Genomic DNA, 20,329 nt, shown 5'->3' on the forward strand with positions numbered 1-20,329 from the left:
GGAGTGCCCGAGCTGCAAGGGGCCCCCTCAGCACAGTACTCAGGCCTGAGAGCTCTGGATTAAATCCGAAGCGTGGAGGGCCCTCTGTGTACCTTGCAGGGGGGCCCCTGAATGTGCGTTATGCCAAAGTGTGGGGGTTAAGAGCTTGAGAGTCAAGGGGGCAGACAGCGCGCCACAGAGGTTTCAAATGAAGGGGCAACGCTACTAGAACTCGAGCTTGCTCATCTTGGAGGGGCTTCAACGCCTGATTCATTTAGAGAGGGCAAAGGTCACACTCAGGAGTCTTTGAACCCATCGAAGGAGGCCCCTCTCACTCCAGCAAAGGCTGCGAGTACTGATCATGTGTCAAGGACGCTGTCCATCCAGTGAACTCAGCTAAGGAGTCTCGGCCCCAGTCGTATCGTGACTGGCCACCCCATGTGCTTGATGACCCCGGGGTGCCGCCCCCCACCTCCACCTGATGCACTCCCTTATCATCCTTTCATGGGGCATCTGGGATGAAAGTGCTCAATTGGGGGCTGATTACAATGGCGGTGACCACGCCACCGGCAGGCTGTCGGTGGAGAGTTCATCGCCATTGTGAGGCCATTTACCGCCTGCCATATTTTGATGGTGGGTGATGTGCTGACGGGAGGAAAGCCTGACCGCCAGGGGTCCGATAGAAGCAATCATTCCGATTGCCTGTCAGGCCACTCCGCATCCCCAGAATGGTGGCAGTCCCTACCAGGCACCCCTGAGGGGATTAGGATGGTCCATTCCCGCCAGCATTTCCTTGGCGGTTCACCCTCCATGGAAAGGATGGCGGGGATTGACTTTGGGGGCCCGCACAGGCATTCCAGTTTTGCACTGGGGGGGCACCTATGGAGTCTCTCTACATTTCAAAGAACCATGTGGCAGGCACTGCATTGTCTTTGCCACGTAGGAATGTATGATGTTACAACGCAAACATTTACATTGCATGCCTTTACAACGCAGTTTTTAGGTCTCGCCTGTCGATGCACATGCGCATCGAGCAAGGCGAGAGTATTGGGACTTATCCGCTCTTTATCCACACTGCAAGTCATCGTGGCGATTCCTTGCAGTGCCCGTGACTTTTAAGCTCAATGCGCATGCGAATTGATTTTAAAAGCGCGTGCACGTCCGTCTTTGTTTACCCGCTCCGCCCCCTCCCCTTCCCGCCGTGTCGCATTTCTCCTCCCCCCTCCCCTCCGTCCGTCCATCTTGTTTGTTTAATTGAACCCGCTCCGCCCCCTCCCCTTCCCGCCGTGTCGCATTTCTCCTCCCCCCTCCCCTCTCTTCCGTCCGTCCGTCTTGTTTTCTTTCTCTCCTGCCACAACACGCCTTTTCCCGTGATTGACGTGCCCGTTCATGGAAGAGTTTCGGTGGTGTTTAAGCTCCGAGAACAATGACTGGAATGTTGCTTCCGTGATATCCGGTTGTTCGCTTTACTGTTGCTAAGTGTGCGTTACCGTGGTTTCCTCCTGAGCAGCCTGTTGAAAGCAGGACCGGAGCGCCCAGCCCCCCTACGCACGTGTGCATTGTTAGGTCTTAGTTTGTCTCTAGTCACTTTTAAATGCCACTTCGGACCGTTGTGGCAGTGCCAATAGAGGACGTGGGTTTTGCGACAAAGACTCAGGCGTAGTCTATATTTGGTGCTTTGCTGAGAAAACATGAGCGCGTGGCACGGTTAACTTCCCTCCTCTCCAGACAGACCCGAGTGCAGCTTTCTGTAGACAACTTCAGTCGTACTAGATGGTTCGAATATATCGTTCAACGACTTCATTTAAAACTGTTTTTTTCCTCTCCTAACATTGCAGATAGGTTTCTGTTTTAACACGTTCACGTGCGTTAACGTCGCACATTGCATGTACTGGCAGACATTTGAAATCAGTTCAGACAACGCACTTTGCTTTATTGGTGTCGGCAGCTGTCTTTACGTTGTTAGGAAAAGCCAGCTACATGCTGAGAGGTGCGCTCATTGCACTTCCTTCAAAATGCTGTGTGTGGGCGGGCTGCCAATGGCGTCGTCTTGGTGGGCACTGTCATCTGCAGACTTGGCGGCCAGATTGAAACCGGGCGTTGAAGTACTTGCGCATTGTACTGAAAACAGTACGGTAAGTTCCTTGTGTTCAAGTCGCGATTACGGTAAAGGGTTATTATACCAATATGTGGGTTTATAACGCTTGCCCCTGCCGCAGTTACTTGTGTGTGGGCTTTACCTACTCATAAGAAAGGGCGGGAGGTGTTCCTGTAATTTCTATTGCTTGTGAAGTAAACAGATGCAACTCCCCTTTGGCTGTGATTACGAAATGAGGCACGCGCGATGTGTAGGGGGCTGCCGACCCCTTTTTCCTACCACTTACCCCTTACGCCGGGTCTTCTGTGGCTGCCTGCGTTGGTGCCCCATCCCCCCAATCCCTTTGGCGCCCTTCACTCACCCTCACCCTCAACTCCTCACTCACCCTCAACCCCTCACCCTCACCCTCACTCACCCTCAACCCCTCACCCTCAACCCCTCACTCACCCTCACTCTCACTCCTCACTCCCCCTCACCCTCACTCACCCTCAACCCCTCACCCTCACTCACCCTCACTCACCCTCAACCCCTCACCCTCAACCCCTCACTCACCCTCACCCTCACTCACCCTCAACCCCTCACCCTCACTCTCACTCACCCTCACTCACCCTCAACCCCTCACTCACCCTCACTCTCACTCATCCTCACTCACCCTCAACCCCTCACCCTCACCCACCCTCAACCCCTCACCCTAACTCACCCTCACCCTCACTCACCCTCAACCCCTCACTCACCCTCACTCACCCTCAACCCCTCAACATCAACCCCTCATCCTCACTCACCCTCACCCTCACTCACCCTCACTCACCCTCACCCTCACTCACCCTCACTCACCCTCACCCTCACTCACCCTCACCCTCACCCTCACCCTCACTCACCCTCACCCTCACTCACCCTCACCCTCACTCACCCTCACTCACCCTCACCCTCACTCACCCTCACTCACCCTCACTCACCCTCACCCTCACCCTCACTCACCCTCACCCTCACTCACCCTCACCCTCACTCACCCTCACTCACTCTCACCCTCACTCTCACTCACCCTCACTCACCCTCACTCTCACTCACCCTCAACCCCTCACCCTCACTCACCCTCAACCCCTCACTCACCCTCACCCACCCTCACCCTCACTCACCCTCACTCACCCTCAACCCCTCACCCTCACACAGTGCAATAGGTCTCGGAGCATTTGAGTTAGAGCTTTTAGAAATGTTTATGGCTTTTTTTTTTAATTCTTTAGCATTGGCTACAGGAAACAAAAATGCTAAAGATTTACAAAACAACCCATAAACAATTCTAAAAGCACTAACTCTAATGCTGCGAGACCTATTGCATTTCCAATGCTTGTTACATTACAACATCCATTACAACGCATAATTTGACATCGCATGCCATCACAACGCATTTTTAGAAACTACACTTACAACACATTCTATTACATCGCATTATACCATTACAACGCATACCATTACAACACATACCATTACAACGCATACCATTACAATGCATTTAGGGTAAGTGTTGGATAGTGTAAGGGTCAAAATTATGCGTTGTAATGGTAAGCGTTGTAGTGACACGCAATGTAATGGCTGCGTTGTAATGGCATGCGATGTAAAGTATGTTGCGTTGTAATGGCTGCGTTGTGAAGGTAGTGCGATGTAATAACTGCAATGGGAAGGTTGTTTCCCGCCACTTAGTGCAGGGAAATGCAAAAAGTGCATTTTTTTACATTGCGGCGGGTGCTGCAGCCACCAGCACCCACCGCAGAGGAAAAAGGGCCCTTGCAGCCACCATGGTGGCAGGCGCATTGTAATCCCACCTGTGGAACCGCCACCTTGCACGCGTGGCGGTCCATATCCCCTGGACGATGGCGGACGGACTTAAATCAGCCCCTTGGTCCTGAGCTCCTGGCCGCATCTCAGATATCGGCCACTGCACACTGGGGATTAATTCTACCCCACCCAGCACTTGGCGTGTGCGCAAGATCACACAGTTGGCGTCCTAGAGCGCGTTCTCGGGAGGTGGATCCCACCCACACTTAGATATGTGCAGTTTTTCAGTATATTATAAGTCTTTTTCCGGCCAGCTTTTCTAATCAAAGACTGTTTTTATCTGAAAATGTTAGAAGGCAGTATTTTTTTTAACAAACTATGAGATTTCTGAGTGCCCTCAAGGGGGGGCGATGAAATCCCTAAGGATGAAAAAACGATTATTGGAGAAATATGGGAAGAAATGAATATCTATGGCTGCACTAAATATTTAAGTACCAATAATGAGCCAAATCAGAGTGTCCCTTGGGGCCCCCAGCTTCCAAAGGCCCCCTTGGTGGGTGCTTTGAATATATTCACTTAAAAGCTTGAAACGCAAGCTTGGCACCTCATTAGGGCATCAGAGGGGGACCGTGCGCCCCCGCGAGCAGCCGAGCATGAATATTCATGAGGCCTTAAAACATCCGCTGAGGAGAGTGTCTTGACACCACAGCAGGAGGTGGCACGCAACACCCCAGAGGGGGGTCTATAATTTGCTTATTTGTACCAATGTGTTCCCCTTCATCTAGATTAGCCATCGCAAGATCAAAGGTTCAAGGTTGGCGGTCCTGCAGGGATTTAGTATCGCAAAGTGTGGATTTGAAGTTTTGGACTAGAATGTCTCATCAAGATTTTTTTAAATTATTAATTTAGAGTCTACATTTTTATTAAATACTGGTGCCCTCCGCGGCCTCGTGTAATATGGTCTAAAATTATTACAAGAGGCAGTGGAGGGGGCCAGTTCAAGTGCGACTTGTAATCGCGACGGGGTCAGCGAGGCAGTGCTTAATTGGTAAACAATGAAGCGCCGGAGCTCATCTCAGACGGCCGCTGCAGCCAGCACCCCCCAGACCCTGCCAGCGCTGCCAGTGGCAGTACCCACATAGCGCCTAACAATTGCACTCCCACACGTGTGATACTTCAGACTATTTCAGGCCAGACACAGCTGTAATATTGTCACGAGAGACCTGTATTATTCATTTTCAGTGTATAGTGACTCAATAAACATTGTTCTTTATTTCTTCTCAAAATGAAAACAAGCATTTTCAATGCAATAGGTCTCGCATTTGCGAGACTTTCAGCTATCGCGCAATAACCACTCCACGCATCAGTTTGCGTAAAAGGCCATTTATTAGGACAGGCATGACAGCTTACAATAAACATAACATCATTAACTTAACAATCCTCCCAACATCCTGCCTTTCAACCGTCATCCACTCACGTGCTCCACCAGCCATTCCCAAATCACACCACAACCTCTTTGCATCTCATTCACATCCCCTTTTCACTTTCCAACTCCTCGGTCATTTCCATCCATCGCACTCCCGTCTACCACTCTCTCCCATCCTGCCCCTGTAACCCCCTCCCTGGAAGGGTGATTCTGCCCGTCATGAACTCCCCACCCCTCCCAGTTCCCGGAAACACCCCCTATCGTGCCATCCTGTCCTAAACTGGCATGTTGCCCAACATGGCAACTACAACAACAACACCCAACTTCCCCTTTCAACCATGTAGGGTGGGTGGCATGTATAACTTCTCCCTGAGGCACCGGGGACAGGAAAAGGAAGTTGTTCCCCTCCTGTCCCCCTAAATAGCCTCCTACCTAACCCCTCCCACCCCTGACCTAACCCTAACTACTTCCTGCCATGTCCCTGTCTCGCGCGAACTCCCCGGGGAAAAGACTGGTCTGCCGACCTGCTTTCCCCCGGGGGCCGCATCGCGCAATAACCACTCCACGCATCAGTTTGCGTAAAAGGCCATTTATTAGGACAGGCATGACATCTTACAATAAACATAACATCATTAACTTAACAATCCCCCCAACATCCTGCCTTTCAACCGTCATCCACTCACGTGCTCCACCAGCCATTCCCAAATCACACCACAACCTCTTTGCATCTCATTCACTTCCCCTTTTCACTTTCCAACTCCTCGGTCATTTCCATCCATCGCACTCCCGTCTACCACTCTCTTCCATCCTGCACCTGTAACCCCTCCCTGGAAGGGTGATTCTGCCCGTCATGGACTCCCCACCCCTCCCCGTTCCCGCCACCCAGGGAACCCCCGGAGGGCGGTTACCTGCCCCACCAAGCGTGCACCTTTCGAACTCAGTCCCTCTTACACCAGATCGATTCATTCCATAAAAAGCTAATCAAATCCCGCAGCTCCATCAGGTAAAATGAGTTTCCCATGTGAGAAAGGTGCACGCCGCCGTCCCTGAAAAGAAGAGGCTGTTCCAGCTGAAGCCCGACATGAGCCAGCACTTTGATACCCCGATCCGCACAAAAGAGTCTCATCGCCCTGTTCAATTTCCTGCGGGCCCTTTCAACGGCCGCAGGCTTGAGTGCACCCCTCCAGATCCTCCGTGGCACAAATTCAGTCCACACAATGCAGGCGCCAGCCAGATTGCGTTTCATCACCTCCAAGTCCCTCTGCATCAAATGCAACAGTGACACCCCCGATTGTTTCACCAAGTCATTTTCCCCCAGGTGGACGATAAGCATGTCCGGGCAGCCCAGCTGAGACACTTTTCTTGTTAGCCACGGCAACAGTTCACCCCATCGCATTCCGCTCTTACCCCACCATTGTACTTCGTGATGGCTGCTCCTCAGGCCCAGGCTACGGCCGTACACCTGCCTGTCAGCGTATTTCGAAGCCCAGAGTACAAAAGAATGCCCAACGACCCAAGTGACCGTCTTGGCCCCTGGTCCACGAACACAACCTACGAAGAGAAAGATATTAGTACCAAGGCATGACAAGAAAAACGCCAAGCCGCGCAGCCGTCCAAGCAGTGTGCCCCACGCCCTCATTTGCGCACATAGCGCTCACAGCACCGCGACCGCCAGCGTCCAATCCTCCTGATCTCCTCCCACGACCAACCCAAGCCCGCTGCCGCCATAGCTGCCCCAATTCGAAACGAATGCGTGCCAAAACGAGCCGGATCCCTGCCCAGCCTCCTCAAAGCCATCCGCAAGACCGCCAACAACTGGAATGACGTCAAACGCTTCCGCGACGCGTGCACAAAAATCTCCTCTTCTGACCTCCGTACTCGCCCACCAAAACCCAGCCACTCACGCACCGGGCACACGCTTGCACACCCACTCTCCGACAACCAAACCCACTTGCCCCGCCCCAGCTGGTCAGTCTTGGAACGTCCCAACCAAATGCCCAATCGCGTCCCATCCACACGCACATCAGCAAACATCTGACCCGGCGCCTCACGGGTCCCCAGCAACTCTGACACACGAAATGCTCCAAAAAACATCTTGATCAAGCACAAGCGAAACAGCGCCACCTCCTCCCCGTCATAACAACAGAAATGCAATTCCTGCAAACTCCAATAAGTCAAACGTGACAGCCTCCCGCGGCAACTCCCCCCCACCCAATTCCGCCCGCACCCGCCCCCAACCCTTCAACATTCGGCTCAGCAGATCCGATCTAGCCGGATCAAAACCCAAATACACCATGCAGTAGAAAGAAACTCCCGCCAACTTGCCAGCAATCGTCGTCTGCGACAACCCCCTATCCATGCAGTCCAACACAAAGCGCACCACCCTTTGTTCACATTCCTCCTTCGGCAACCTCCCCACATCCTTCCCCAGGCCCGCAAAGTCCCCAAACTCAGTCCAAGCCAATCTGTATGCTCGCCTAGTAGACTCCACCAAAGACCTCTCAACCAAACCAACCACTCTCACTCCCCCCATGCCCAGATACCCTCCGGCACCTTGGTCTTGCAAGCCTCCGCTCCCGGCGCCAGCTCCCTGAAGCGCTGCCACTGCGAATGAGATAACGCATCCGCAATTTCGTTACTTGCACCAGGCACATGTTGCGCGCGAAACAGCACATTGTAATGCAGACACAGCAGCATGAAACTTCGCAGCAAGCGCAGCACTCGCAGGTCCCTTGCTTTCTGGTTGTTTACCAAGTCCACCACCGTCATGTGGTCCACATGAAACAACACCGACCTGTTCTTGAATTCTGGGCCCCACACCAGCAGCGCAACCAACAAGGGAAAAAACTCCAAGAACGCAATGCTCCTGCCCTGGCGCAGCCAGTGAGCCGGCCACTGCTCCGCACACCAGCGACCGTCCCAGAAGATCCCAAAACCTGCCGCTCCCGCCGCGTCCGAGTAGAGTTGAACCTGCCACACCATCCTGTCCCGCACAAAATCAAAGGGCCCGCCGTAGAAATCCTCCAGGAACACCAGCCACACTCGCAAGTCCGACCGGACTCCCAGCATGATCCTGACCCTGTGATGTGGGAGGGCCACGCCCGACATGGCCATGCCGAGCCGTCTACAAAAAGTCCTCCCCGCCCTCACCACTCTGCAGGCAAAGTTCAACAATCCCAACAAGCGCTGCACCGACCTCAAATCCAGTTTCCGAACCTCCGACGTGCCTTTCAAAGCATCTCGCATCTCAGCCACCTTCGTCACCGGTAAACGCGCCTGCCAAGTCTCCGAATCCAATTCAATACCAAGGAATGTCAAGCAACAACTGGGCCCTTCCGTCTTCTCCGGTGCCAATGGCACTCCAAAATCCCGTGCCAACAACTGAAACTGCTGCAGAGCTGTTCCACAGTCGCCAGAGCGCCCCGTTCCCACAAACAGAAAGTCATCCAAATAGTGAGACACCAGCCGGTGCCCACTGCGGTCCACGAAGGCCCACTGCAAAAAGGAGCTGAAAGTCTCGAAGAGCCCGCAGGAAATCGCACAACCCATCGGCAACACCATGTCCCCAAAAATGGCCCCGTCAAATTGCATGCCCAACAAAGGAAAATCCACCGGATGAATGGGGAGAAGGCGAAAGGCCGACTTGATGTCACACTTGGCCAACTCTGCCCCCCTCCCGCAGGACCGCACCAGACCAATGGCATCATCTACTGATGTGTACAACACTATGGAGTCCTCCTCCGCAATGAAATCATTCACCGACCCACCTTCCGGCCAAGACAAGTGATGAATCAATCTGAATTCCCCTTGCTCGTTCTTGGGCACCACCCCCAAAGGTGAGACAATGAAATCCGACAGCGGCCAATCGGAAAAAGGACCCGCAATATTGCCCTCCGAAACCTCCTTCTCCAATTTACGCGCCACAACCTCCGGCAGTTCCTTGGTGGACCGCAAATTCTCAGCCCAACGCCTCTCCCTGGGCCCCTGATATCCAATCCGAAAACCTTCAACAAAACCCCAGTACAAACGCAACGCCGCCTCCTTATCAGGGTACCGGGAGAGCCAAGGACCCATGGCCTCCACCTTAACCGGAGTATGGGCCCTTCGGCCCAGGCTGCCCCCTACCCTTGGCAAATTTCCACTGCTCTGACGGCGTAGCCAAGGTGAGGCAGTGTGACTGGGTGACGCCCCCCGCACTTCGAACACTCATGTTTAAATTTACAGGAGGGGCGGTTGCAGAAACCTTTGTTAAACCCCCAGCAGGCCCCTGAAGTGACTGGCTTGTACTGCTGCCCTGCTGATCCAGACCACACAGCCTGGGTCCCTTGTCCACCTGCAGTTCCCTGGTTACCCGCCCCAGACTGGGCGGGGCGCGGCTGAAAAGACCGATACGTGACCGGAAGACCACTGGCCATGTGCGTTTATGCCGCCGCATGCGTCGAAGACATCCACTGGATCCAAAGTTCCTGATCTACGTCCCCCCACAGCTTGCCGGGATTCACACTGAACCTGGCCCGAAACTCCTCGTCGTAGCTCAACCATGCAAAACCCCCGAAATGAAGCTGCGCCTTCCTTATCACATCCATATACTTGAACAAAGCAATAGCCCGATCCCCATGCTTCTCACAATAAATACTCGCATAAATCAAGAAGGCCGACGTCCAATTCTCCATCGTGACCGGCACCCTCGGCCGCCTGGTCAATTCCCACTCCTCCTCTTTAGACCCCTCCTTCGCCTGAATCTCCCTATGCAAGAGCTTAAACACATCCACACATTCATGCTTCCAGATCCTTGCCTTCGTCTTGTCCGACAAATGTGACCCCAGGGGCATCGCCAGCCCCATGTACGGCAATTTCTTCCGAAGCTTCTCCACCCCTTCATCCTTTCCCTCCGAGTCCTCCACCTTGTCAGTCTGCATGCTGGCCGTTGCGACCTGCTTACCCCCATCAGCCTTCACAGGCACCACCCCACCTGGGGTCCCAGACCGCACAGACCCATCCCCCACCCCCACCGACCGGCAGGGCTTTTTCCTTCCCCCACTCCCCCCTTCCAACCAGGCATCCCACCAAGCGCCCTCACCTGACAAAGTTGCAGGAGCGTCCCGCTCCTGTCGCCGTGCGTCCGCCGGCTTCGACATCTCTCTGCTGGCCCGACTGGCGCCGTCCCGTTCCTCGTGGAAAGCACCAACCCTGGCCGCTGCCACCCTAGCCTTGCAAACACTTCCAGGTTCACGCAACTCACCCTCTTCCAACTCATCTTCCTCATCCTCATAGTCCAACCACTCATCCTGCACATCCAGCGGCACAACTTCAGTCACAACTCTCTTTGCACCTTTCCCTTTCACTCCAGGCGTAAATTCACACTCCAACATTGATGGTGCCCGCTCCCTCGTTGGAGGGTAGGACGCCACGGACCCCCCTGCTACTTCATCCTGGCGTTTGGAGGCCGCTTTGCACCCCGCCGGCTCACCCGGCCTCTGCCTGCTGCCCCTGCTGGCCTGGTCCCCCCCCCCCCGAGCCGTATGCGCTCGGGGAGGCCCCGGTGCCTCCAGGTCTCTGATCCGTCAAGGCAGTCCCTGCACTTTCCACCCAGACCCACTGCCCTTGCGCCCCTGGGGCCCCCTTTCCTCGACCCCCAGCCGAACCCTGGCCACGCCCGGGTGCCTGGGCCCCTTCGCCCTTGGGCACCCCACCCGCCTTTGCCTCCCTGGCGGCACATAAGTGCTGCCACTCCCTCTCATATTCCACTATGACGCGGCGCTGGTCCCAGGCCCTCTCCTCCTCGGTCATGTGGGCCCACCGGTCGAACATGGAAGACTGCCCTGGCTCCCCCGGACCTCCCTTCCCGGGCAAGGGTGCTGCAGCACTCCCCGCCACCTGCCCTGCCCCCCCTTGCTGCTGCGCCTTCAGAGGGCCCTTGCCCTTGGAACCCTGGGACTTCACCATCCCCTTCCGGCCCCCTGAAAGGTCACCCCCCGGACTCCTCCCCGGACAGCGTGAGGGCAAACTCCTCTCCAGCCGCCACCTCCCAGTCATCCGAGTCCTCCCCCCCACTGCCTTCGCTACTCTCTCCATACCCTGCCAACTGACTCAAGCTCCTGGACAACCTGGCCTGCGACGCCTGTGGAGCCTGGCCCTGCCCGGGCTCCCCAACTGCAAACTTGGGGCCCTCAGACCCCTCCCCCCCGGCACCCTCCTCCTCCTCCGGGACCACATCTCCTGCCCCCACCTTGGCAGGGAGGCTCAGCCTCCTCCCCCCTTTCTTGGGGGCCTCCTGTGGCTTCTTGCCCTTCCCTCTCCTGGGCCCCCCCTCACGAGCCCCAGAGGGCTCGTCCATGCAGGCTGCAACAACTGCAGCCACCCCCGCAGACGCTGACCTGGATACCTCAACAGCCGCCTCAACTTCTACGCTCCCAAACGCCAGCTTCGTTCGACCAGCCACGCCCTCGCCGCCGTCCCCCGCATCCGTAGAACCACCACAGGGGGACGGTCCTTCTCCTACCTCGCCGCCAAGACTTGGAACTCCCTCTCCACCCACCTCCGCCTGACCCAGGACCACCTCGCCTTCAGGAAGCAACTCAAGACCTGGTTGTTCGAGCAGTAGCAGATCCCCCCCCCCCCCCACCCCCCCCAGCGCCTGAGACCCTCCGGGTAAGTAGTGCGCTATATAAATTCAATGATTGATTGATTGATTGACCTGGTCGGGCGGGTCATGCCGACCCATGCCTGGTCCAGGACAGCGGGCTGGAGGAGATCTGCCCTCCCAGCCGGCCAAGCACAATCAGGGCAGCCCGCACAGCCTCTGCGTCTGGAGTAGCCATCCTCAAAGACCTCCGTACACACCCTCCGCGAGATGCGTGAGGTTTGGCACCCGTTAAGTCCGTCCGCGAGATGCGTGAGGTTTAGCAACCCCCGCGCACCGCACCGGAGCACCTGCGCCGAGGAATCTAAAATAACACTAAATCACACCCAACCTAAATTTAGCAACAGGAAACTGGCCTAATCGTCGCACTGGGGCACCAGTCACGACGTCCAAACAACCAAATTGCACTCCGCCTACCTAAATCACACTCCGCCTAAGCTCCAAGACTAACTTCTCCCTGAGGCACCGGGGACAGGAAAAGGAAGTTGTTCCCCTCCTGTCCCCCTAAATAGCCTCCTACCTAACCCCTCCCACCCCTGACCTAACCCTAACTACTTCCTGCCATGTCCCTGTCTCGCGCGAACTCCTCGGGGAAAAGACTGTTCTGCCGACCTGCTTTCCCCCGGGGGCCACATTGGCATTGTGAATGACAATGCCTTTTATTTATGTGTTTTTAAAAGCAACACAATTTACCAAAGGCATTGTCATTTCTAATGCCTATAGCTCAAACTCTCGCAAATGCGAGACCACTTTCAGAGTGGGCATGCCACTTTCTTTAGACGCTGCTCCCGTATTCAGGTTACAGTTAGCAGCGTCTAAAGAAAGGGGCGTGGCCAACATTAAAGTGAAAGCACGCACTTTCACTTAAAAAAGAAAGTTTCTGTAGCGCGGCCTCTAAAGTGTAAGCTGAACAGATGTAAATTCAATAAATAAAGAAGCGCGGCCGTAAATTAAATAAATAAATAAACACGGCTGCTAAAGTTAATGCTGACAGTGCTGAAAAAAATAAAGAAAGGAGCGCATCCATAAATTAAATAAAGCTGTAAATTAAATAAATAAGCACAGTCACTAAAGAGAAAGCGGACTGCGTCGTAAATTAAATAAATAAAGAAGCACGGCGTAAATTATATAAAGCTGTAAATTAAACAAATAAATAAGCACTGCCGCAAAAGTTTAAGTGCACCACGCTGCTAATGCAATAAATAAAGAAGTGCGGCCGCTATAGTGAAAGCAGACCGCGCTGCAAATTAAAAAAGAAATTCATTAATATTAACAATATAAAAGCAGGAGGCGTGCTGTGATGTCATGTGTGGAATAGGGGAAGCTCATCACCGACTGTAGATAAAGCAGACCGTGTAACACCACAAGTACAAGTACTCCTGGGAGGTTACAAATGCAGACAAGGCGGTTCCAAGGAGGACAAGTCCAGTGGCCCTGCTCTCAATACTGGTGGAGCTGCTGTGGAAATTATCAGCTCCATCAAAATTAGGAGAGCCGAAGGGTACACCATAGAACTATTTACTTTCATCCGCAGAGTATGGATGCTGAAAGTAGCTAAAACCTCTGGGTGAAAGTCTGGGGCAAAATGAGCAATTACCAGGGGAATTGGGCTCAGATTTCCCTATAATTCCTCAATTCTGAGTGCAACTGTGAAAAGTCTCACTCATGCTCTGAGGCAGTTAGTAGATTGGTATACCTGTGTGAGTTCTCCCTCATGCTCTGGGCAGTCAGTGTATTATTATTATTACTGTGTGAGGTCTCACTCATGCTCTGGGCAGTCAGTGTATTATTATTATTACTGTAGGAGGTCTCCCTCATGCTCCGGGCAGTCAGTGTATTATTATTGTTACTGTGTGAGGTCTCCATCATGCTCTGGGCAGTCAGTGTATTATTATTGTTTCTGTGTGAGGTCTCCCACATGCTCTGGGCAGTCAGTGTATTATTTTTGTTACAGTGTGAGGTCTCCCACATGCTTTGGGCAGTCAGTGTATTATTATTGTTACTGTGTGAGGTCTCACTCATGCTCTGGGCAGTCAGTGTATTATTATTGTTACTGTAGGAGGTCTCACTCATGCTCTGGGCAGTCAGTGTATTATTATTGTTACTGTAGGAGGTCTCACTCATGCTCCGGGCAGTCAGTGTATTATTATTGTTACTGTAGGAGGTCTTACTCATGCTCTGGGCAGTCAGTGTATTATTATTGTTACTGTAGGAGGTCTCACTCATGCTCTGGGCAGTCAGTGTATTATTATTGTTACTGTGTGAGGTCTCACTCATGCTCTGGGCAGTCAGTGTATTATTATTATTGTTACTGTAGGAGGTCTCACTCATGTTCAGGGAAGTCAGTGTATTATTATTGTTACTGTAGGAGGTCTCACTCATGCTCCGGGCAGTCAGTGTATTATTATTGTTACTGTAGGAGGTCTCACTCATGCTCAGGGCAGTCAGTGTATTATTATTGTTACTGTAGGAGGTCTCACTCATGCTCCGGGCATTCAGTATATTATTATTGTTACTGTAGGAGGTCTCACTCATGCTCTGGGCAGTCAGTGTATTATTGTTGTTACTGTAGGAGGTCTCCCTCATGCTCTGGGCAGTCAGTGTATTATTATTGTTACTGTGTGAGGTCTCACTCATGCTCTGGGCAGTCAGTGTATTATTATTTTTAATGTAGGAGGTCTCACTCATGCTCTGGGCAGTCAGTGTATTATTATTGTTACTGTAGGAGGTCTCACTCATGTTCTGGGCAGTCAGTGTATTATTATTGTTACTGTAGGAGGTCTCACTCATGCTCCGGGCAGTCAGTGTATTATTATTGTTACTATAGGAGGTCTCACTCATGCTCTGGGCAGTCAGTGTATTATTATTGTTACTGTAGGAGGTCTCACTCATGCTCCGGCATTCAGTATATTAGTATTGTTACTGTAGGAGGTCTCACTCATGCTCTGGGCAGTCAGTGTATTATTATTGTTACTGTAGGAGGTCTTACTCATGCTCTGGGCAGTCAGTGTATTATTATTGTAACTGTGTGAGGTGTCACTCATGCTCTGGGCAGTCAGTGTGTTATTATTGTTACTGTAGGAGGTCTCACTCATGATGTGGGCAGTCAGTGTATTATTATTGTTACTGTAGGAGGTCTCACTCATGCTCTGGGCAGTCAGTGTATTATTATTGTTACTGTGTGAGGTCTCACTCATGCTCTGGGCAGTCAGTGTATTATTATTGTTGCTGTAGGAGGTCTCACTCATGCTCTGGGCAGTCAGTGTATTATTATTGTTACTGTAGGTGGTCTCCCTCATGCTCTTGGCCGTCTGTGTATTATTATTGTTACTGTGTGAGTTCTCCCTCATGCTCTTGGCCGTCTGTGTATTATTATTGTTACTTTAGGAGGTCTCCCACATGCTCTGTGCAGTCAGTGTATTATTATTGTTACTGTAGGAGGTCTCACTCATGCTCTGGGCAGTCAGTGTATTAATATTGTTACTGTAGGAGGTCTCACTCATGCTCTGGGCAGTCAGTGTATTATTATTGTTACTGTAGGAGGTCTCACTCATGCTCTGGGCAGTCAGTGTATTATTATTGTTACTGTGTGAGGTCTCCCACATGCTCTGGGCAGTCAGTGTATTATTATTGTTACTGTAGGAGGTCTCACTCATGCTCTGGGCAGTCAGTGTATTATTATTGTTACTGTAGGAGGTCTCACTCATGCTCTGGGCAGTCAGTGTATAATTATTGTTACTGTAGGAGGTCACCCTCATGCTCTGGGCAGTCAGTGTATAATTATTGTTACTGTAGGAGGTCACTGTCATGCTCTGGGCAGTCAGTGCATTATTATTGTTACTGTGTGAGGTCTCCCACATGCTCTGGGCAGTCAGTGTATTAATATTGTGACTGTGTGAGGTCTCCCACATGCCATGGGCAGTCAGTGTATTATTATTGTTACTTTAGGAGGTCTCCCACATGCTCTGGGCAGTCAGTGTATTATTATTGTTACTGTAGGAGGTCTCACTCATGCTCTGGGCAGTCAGTGTATTATTATTGTTACTGTAGGAGGTCTCAATCATGGTCTGGGCAGTCAGTGTATTATTATTGTTACTGTAGGAGGTCTCACTCATGCTCTGGGCAGTCAGTGTATTATTATTGTTACTGTAGGAGGTCTCACTCATGCTCTGGGCAGTCAGTGTATTATTATTGTTACTGTAGGAGGTCACCCTCATGCTCTGGGCAGTCAGTGTATAATTATTGTTACTGTAGGAGGTCACTGTCATGCTCTGGGCAGTCAGTGCATTATTATTGTTACTGTGTGAGGTCTCCCACATGCTATGGCCAGTCAGTGTATTATTATTGTTACTGTGTGAGTTCTCCCTCATGCTCTTGGCCGTCTGTGTATTATTATTGTTACTGTGTGAGGTCTCCCACATGCTCTGGGCAGTCAGTGTATTATTATTGTTACTTTAGAAGGTCTCCCACATGCTCTGGGCAGTCAGTGTATTATTATTATTGTTACTGTGTGAGGTCTACAACATGCTCTGGGCAGTCAGTGTATTATTATTGTTACTGTAGGAGGTCTCACTCATGCTCTGGGCAGTCAGTGTATTATTATTGTTACTGTAGGAGGTCTCACTCATGCTCTGGGCAGTCAATGTATTATTATTGTTACTGTAGGAGGTCACCCTCATGCTCTGGGCAGTCAGTGTATAATTATTGTTACTGTAGGAGGTCACTGTCATGCTCTGGGCAGTCAGTGCATTATTATTGTTACTGTGTGAGGTCTCCCACATGCTCTGGGCAGTCAGTGTATTATTATTGTTACTGTGTGAGTTCTCCCTCATGCTCTTGGCCGTCTGTGTATTATTATTGTTACTGTGTGAGATCTCCCACATGCTCTGGGCAGTCAGTGTATTATTATTGTTACTTTAGGAGGTCTCCCACATGCTCTGGGCAGTCAGTGTATTATTATTATTGTTACTGTGTGATGTCTCCCACATGCTCTGGGCAGTCAGTGTATTATTATTGTTACTGTAGGAGGTCTCACTCATGCTCTGGGCAGTGAGTGTATTATTATTGTTACTGTAGGAGGTCTCAATGTTGCTCTGGGCAGTCACTGTATTATTATTGTTACTGTAGGAGGTCTCACTCATGCTCTGGGAAGTCAGTGTATTATTATTGTTACTGTAGGAGGTCACCCTCATGCTCTGGGCAGTCAGTGCATTATTATTGTTACTGTGTAAGGTCTCCCTCATGCTCTGGGCAGTCAGTGTATTATTACTGTTACTGTGTGAGGTCTCCCACATGCTATGGCCAGTCAGTGTATTATTATTGTTACTCTGTGAGTTCTCCCTCATGCTCTTGGTCGTCTGTGTATTATTAGTGTTACTGTGTGAGGTCTCCCACATGCTCTGGGCAGTCAGTATATTATTATTGTTACTGTGTGAGGTCTCCCTCATGCTCTGGGCAGTCAGTGTATTATTATTGTTACTGTAGGAGGTCTCACTCATGCTCTGGGCAGTCAGTGTATTATTATTGTTACTTTAGGAGGTCTCCCACATGCTCTGGGCAGTCAGTGTATTATTATTGTTACTGTAGGAGGTCTCACTCATGCTCTGGGCAGTCAGTGTGTTATTATTGTTACTGTAGGAGGTCTCACTCATGCTCTGGGCAGTCAGTGTATTATTATTGTTACTGTAGGAGGTCACCCTCATGCTCTGGGCAGTCAGTGCATTATTATTGTTACTGTGTGAGTTCTCCCTCATGCTCTGGGCAGTCAGTGTATTATTATTGTTACTTTAGGAGGTCTCACACATGCTCTGGCCAGTCAGTGTATTATTATTGTTACTGTAGGAGGTCACCCTCATGCTCTGGGCAGTCAGTGCATTATTATTGTTACTGTGTGAGGTCTCCCACATGCTCTGGGCATTCAGTGTATTATTATTGTTACTGTGTGAGGTCTCCCACATGCTCTGGGCAGTCAGTGTATTATTATTGTTACTGTGTGAGTTCTCCCTCATGCTCTTGGCCGTCTGTGTATTATTATTGTTACTGTGTGAGGTCTCCCACATGCTCTGGGCAGTCAGTGTATTATTATTGTTACTTTAGGAGGTCTCCCACATGCTCTGGGCGGTCAGTGTATTATTATTGTTACTGTAGGAGGTCTCACTCATGCTCTGGGCAGTCAGTGTATTATTATTGTTACTGTAGGAGGTCTCAATCATGGTCTGGGCAGTCAGTGTATTATTATTGTTACTGTAGGAGGTCTCACGCATGCTCTGGGCAGTCAGTGTATTATTATTGTTACTGTAGGAGGTCACCCTCCTGCTCTGGGCAGTCAGTGCATTATTATTGTTACTGTGTGAGGTCTCCCTCATGCTCTGGGCAGTCAGTGTATTATTATTGTTACTGTGTGAGGTCTCCCACATGCTCTGGGCAGTCAGTGTATTATTATTGTTACTGTGTGAGTTCTCCCTCATGCTCCTGGCCGTCTGTGTATTACTAGTGTTACTGTGTGAGGTCTCCCACATGCTCTGGGCAGTCAGTGTATTATTATTGTTACTGTGTGAGGTCTCTCTCATGCTCTGGGCAGTCAGTGTATTATTATTGTTACTGTAGGAGGTCTCACTCGTGCTCTGGGCAGGCAGTGTATTATTAATATTACTGTGTGAGGTCTCCCACATGCTCTGGGCAGTCAGTGTATTATTATTGTTACTTTAGGAGGTCTCCCACATGCTCTGGGCAGTTAGTGTATTATTATTGTTACTGTAGGAGGTCTCACTCATGCTCTGGGCAGTCAGTGTATTATTATTGTTACTGTAGGAAGTCTTACTCATGCTCTGGGCAGTCAGTGTATTATTATTGTTACTGTACGAGGTCTCACTCATGCTCTGGGCAGTCAGTGTATTATTATTGTTACTGTGTGAGTTCTCCCTCATGCTCTAGGCAGTCAGTGTATTATTATTGTTACTGTGTGAGTTCTCCCTCATGCTCTTGGCCGTCTGTGTATTATTATTGTTACTGTGTGAGGTCTCCCACATGCTCTGGGCAGTCAGTGTATTATTATTGTTACTGTGTGAGGTCTCCCTCATGCTCTGGGCAGTCAGTGTATTATTATTGTTACTGTGTGAGTTCTCCCTCATGCTCTTGGCCGCCTGTGTATTATTATTGTTACTGTGTGAGGTCTCCCATATGCTCTGGGCAGTCAGTGTATTATTTTTGTTACTGTGTGAGGTCTCCCACATGCTCTGGGCAGTCAGTGTAATATTATTGTTACTGTGTGAGGTCTCCCACAGGCTCTGGGCAGTCAGTGTATTATTATTGTTACTGTGTGAGGTCTCCCACATGCTCTGGGCAGTCAGTGTATTATTATTGTTACTTTAGGAGGTCTCCCACATGCTCTGACCGGTCAGTGTATTATTATTGTTACTGTGTGAGGTCTCGCTCATGCTCTGGGCATTCAGTGTACTATTGTTACTGTAGGAGGTCTCACTCATGCTCTGGGCAGTCAGTGTATTATTATTGTTACTGTAGGAGGTCTCACGCATACTCTGGGCAGTCAGTGCATTATTATTATTACTGTGTGAGGTCACCCTCATGCTCTGGGCAGTCAGTGTATTATTATTGTTACTGTGTGAGTTCTCCCTCATGCTCTTGGCCGTCTGTGTATTATTATTGCTACAGTGAGAGGTCTCCCACATGCTCTGGGCAGTCAGTGTATTATTATTGTTACTGTGTGAGGTCTCCCTCATGCTCTGGGCAGTCAGTGTATTATTATTGTTACTGTGTGAGGTCTCCCACATGCTCTGGGCAGTCAGTGTATTATTTTTGTTACTGTGTGAGGTCTCCCTCATGCGCTGGGCAGTCAGTGTATTAATATTGTTACTGTATGAGGTCTTCCACATGCTCTGGGCAGTCAGTGTATTATTATTGTTACTGTGTGAGGTCTCCCACATGCTCAGGGCAGTCAGTGCATTATTTTTGTTACTGTGTGAGGTCTCCCATATACTCTGGGCAGTCAGTGTATTATTATTGTTACTGCGTGAGGTCTCCCACATGCTCTGGGCAGTCACTGTATTATTATTGTTACTGTGTGAGGTCTCCATCATGCTCTGGGCAGCCAGTGTATTATTATTGTTTCTGTGTGAGGTCTCCCACATGATCTGGGCAGTCAGTGTATTATTTTTGTTACAGTGTGAGGTCTCCCTCATGCTCTGGGCAGTCAGTGTATTATTATTGTTACTGTGTGAGGTCTCCCACATGCTCTGGGCAGTCAGTGTATTATTATAGTTACTGTGTGAGGTCTCCCTCATGCTCTGGGCAGTCAGTGTATTATTATTGTTACTGTGTGAGGTCTCCCACATGCTCTGGGCAGTCAGTGTATTATTATTGTTACTGTGTGAGGTCTACCTCATGCTCTGGG

The 20,329-nt window shown here is 50.8% G+C and overlaps 2 protein-coding genes across 2 annotated transcripts in view; one reads left to right on the forward strand and one right to left on the reverse strand.

Annotated features, from left to right (window-relative positions):
* LOC147725648 (dedicator of cytokinesis protein 2-like) overlaps positions 1 to 20,329 on the forward strand; it is a 1,712,066-nt gene that overhangs the window by 187,856 nt on the left and 1,503,881 nt on the right. The window lies entirely within an intron of this gene.
* Positions 6,214 to 10,648, reverse strand: LOC147725649 (uncharacterized). Its single transcript, XM_086964599.1, has 2 exons — positions 10,357 to 10,648; positions 6,214 to 6,827 (listed from the first exon to the last, which is right to left on the reverse strand). Exons 1-2 carry the CDS (start codon positions 10,646 to 10,648, stop codon positions 6,214 to 6,216), a joined length of 906 nt encoding a protein of 301 aa, XP_086820725.1.

Source organism: Lissotriton vulgaris, chromosome 3_2 (assembly GCF_964263255.1).
Source record: "Lissotriton vulgaris chromosome 3_2, aLisVul1.2, whole genome shotgun sequence".
NCBI lineage: Eukaryota > Metazoa > Chordata > Amphibia > Caudata > Salamandridae > Lissotriton > Lissotriton vulgaris.

Coding starts and splice junctions, on each gene's coding strand:
- LOC147725649 (XM_086964599.1), bottom strand. CDS start 10,648: ATGTTGGAGTGTGAATTTACGCCTGGAGTGAAAGGGAAAGGTGCAAAG. Junction 6,828..10,356: donor CGCTCCTGCAACTTTGTCAG/GTGAGGGCGCTT, acceptor TTCTCTTCGTAG/GTTGTGTTCGTGGACCAGGG.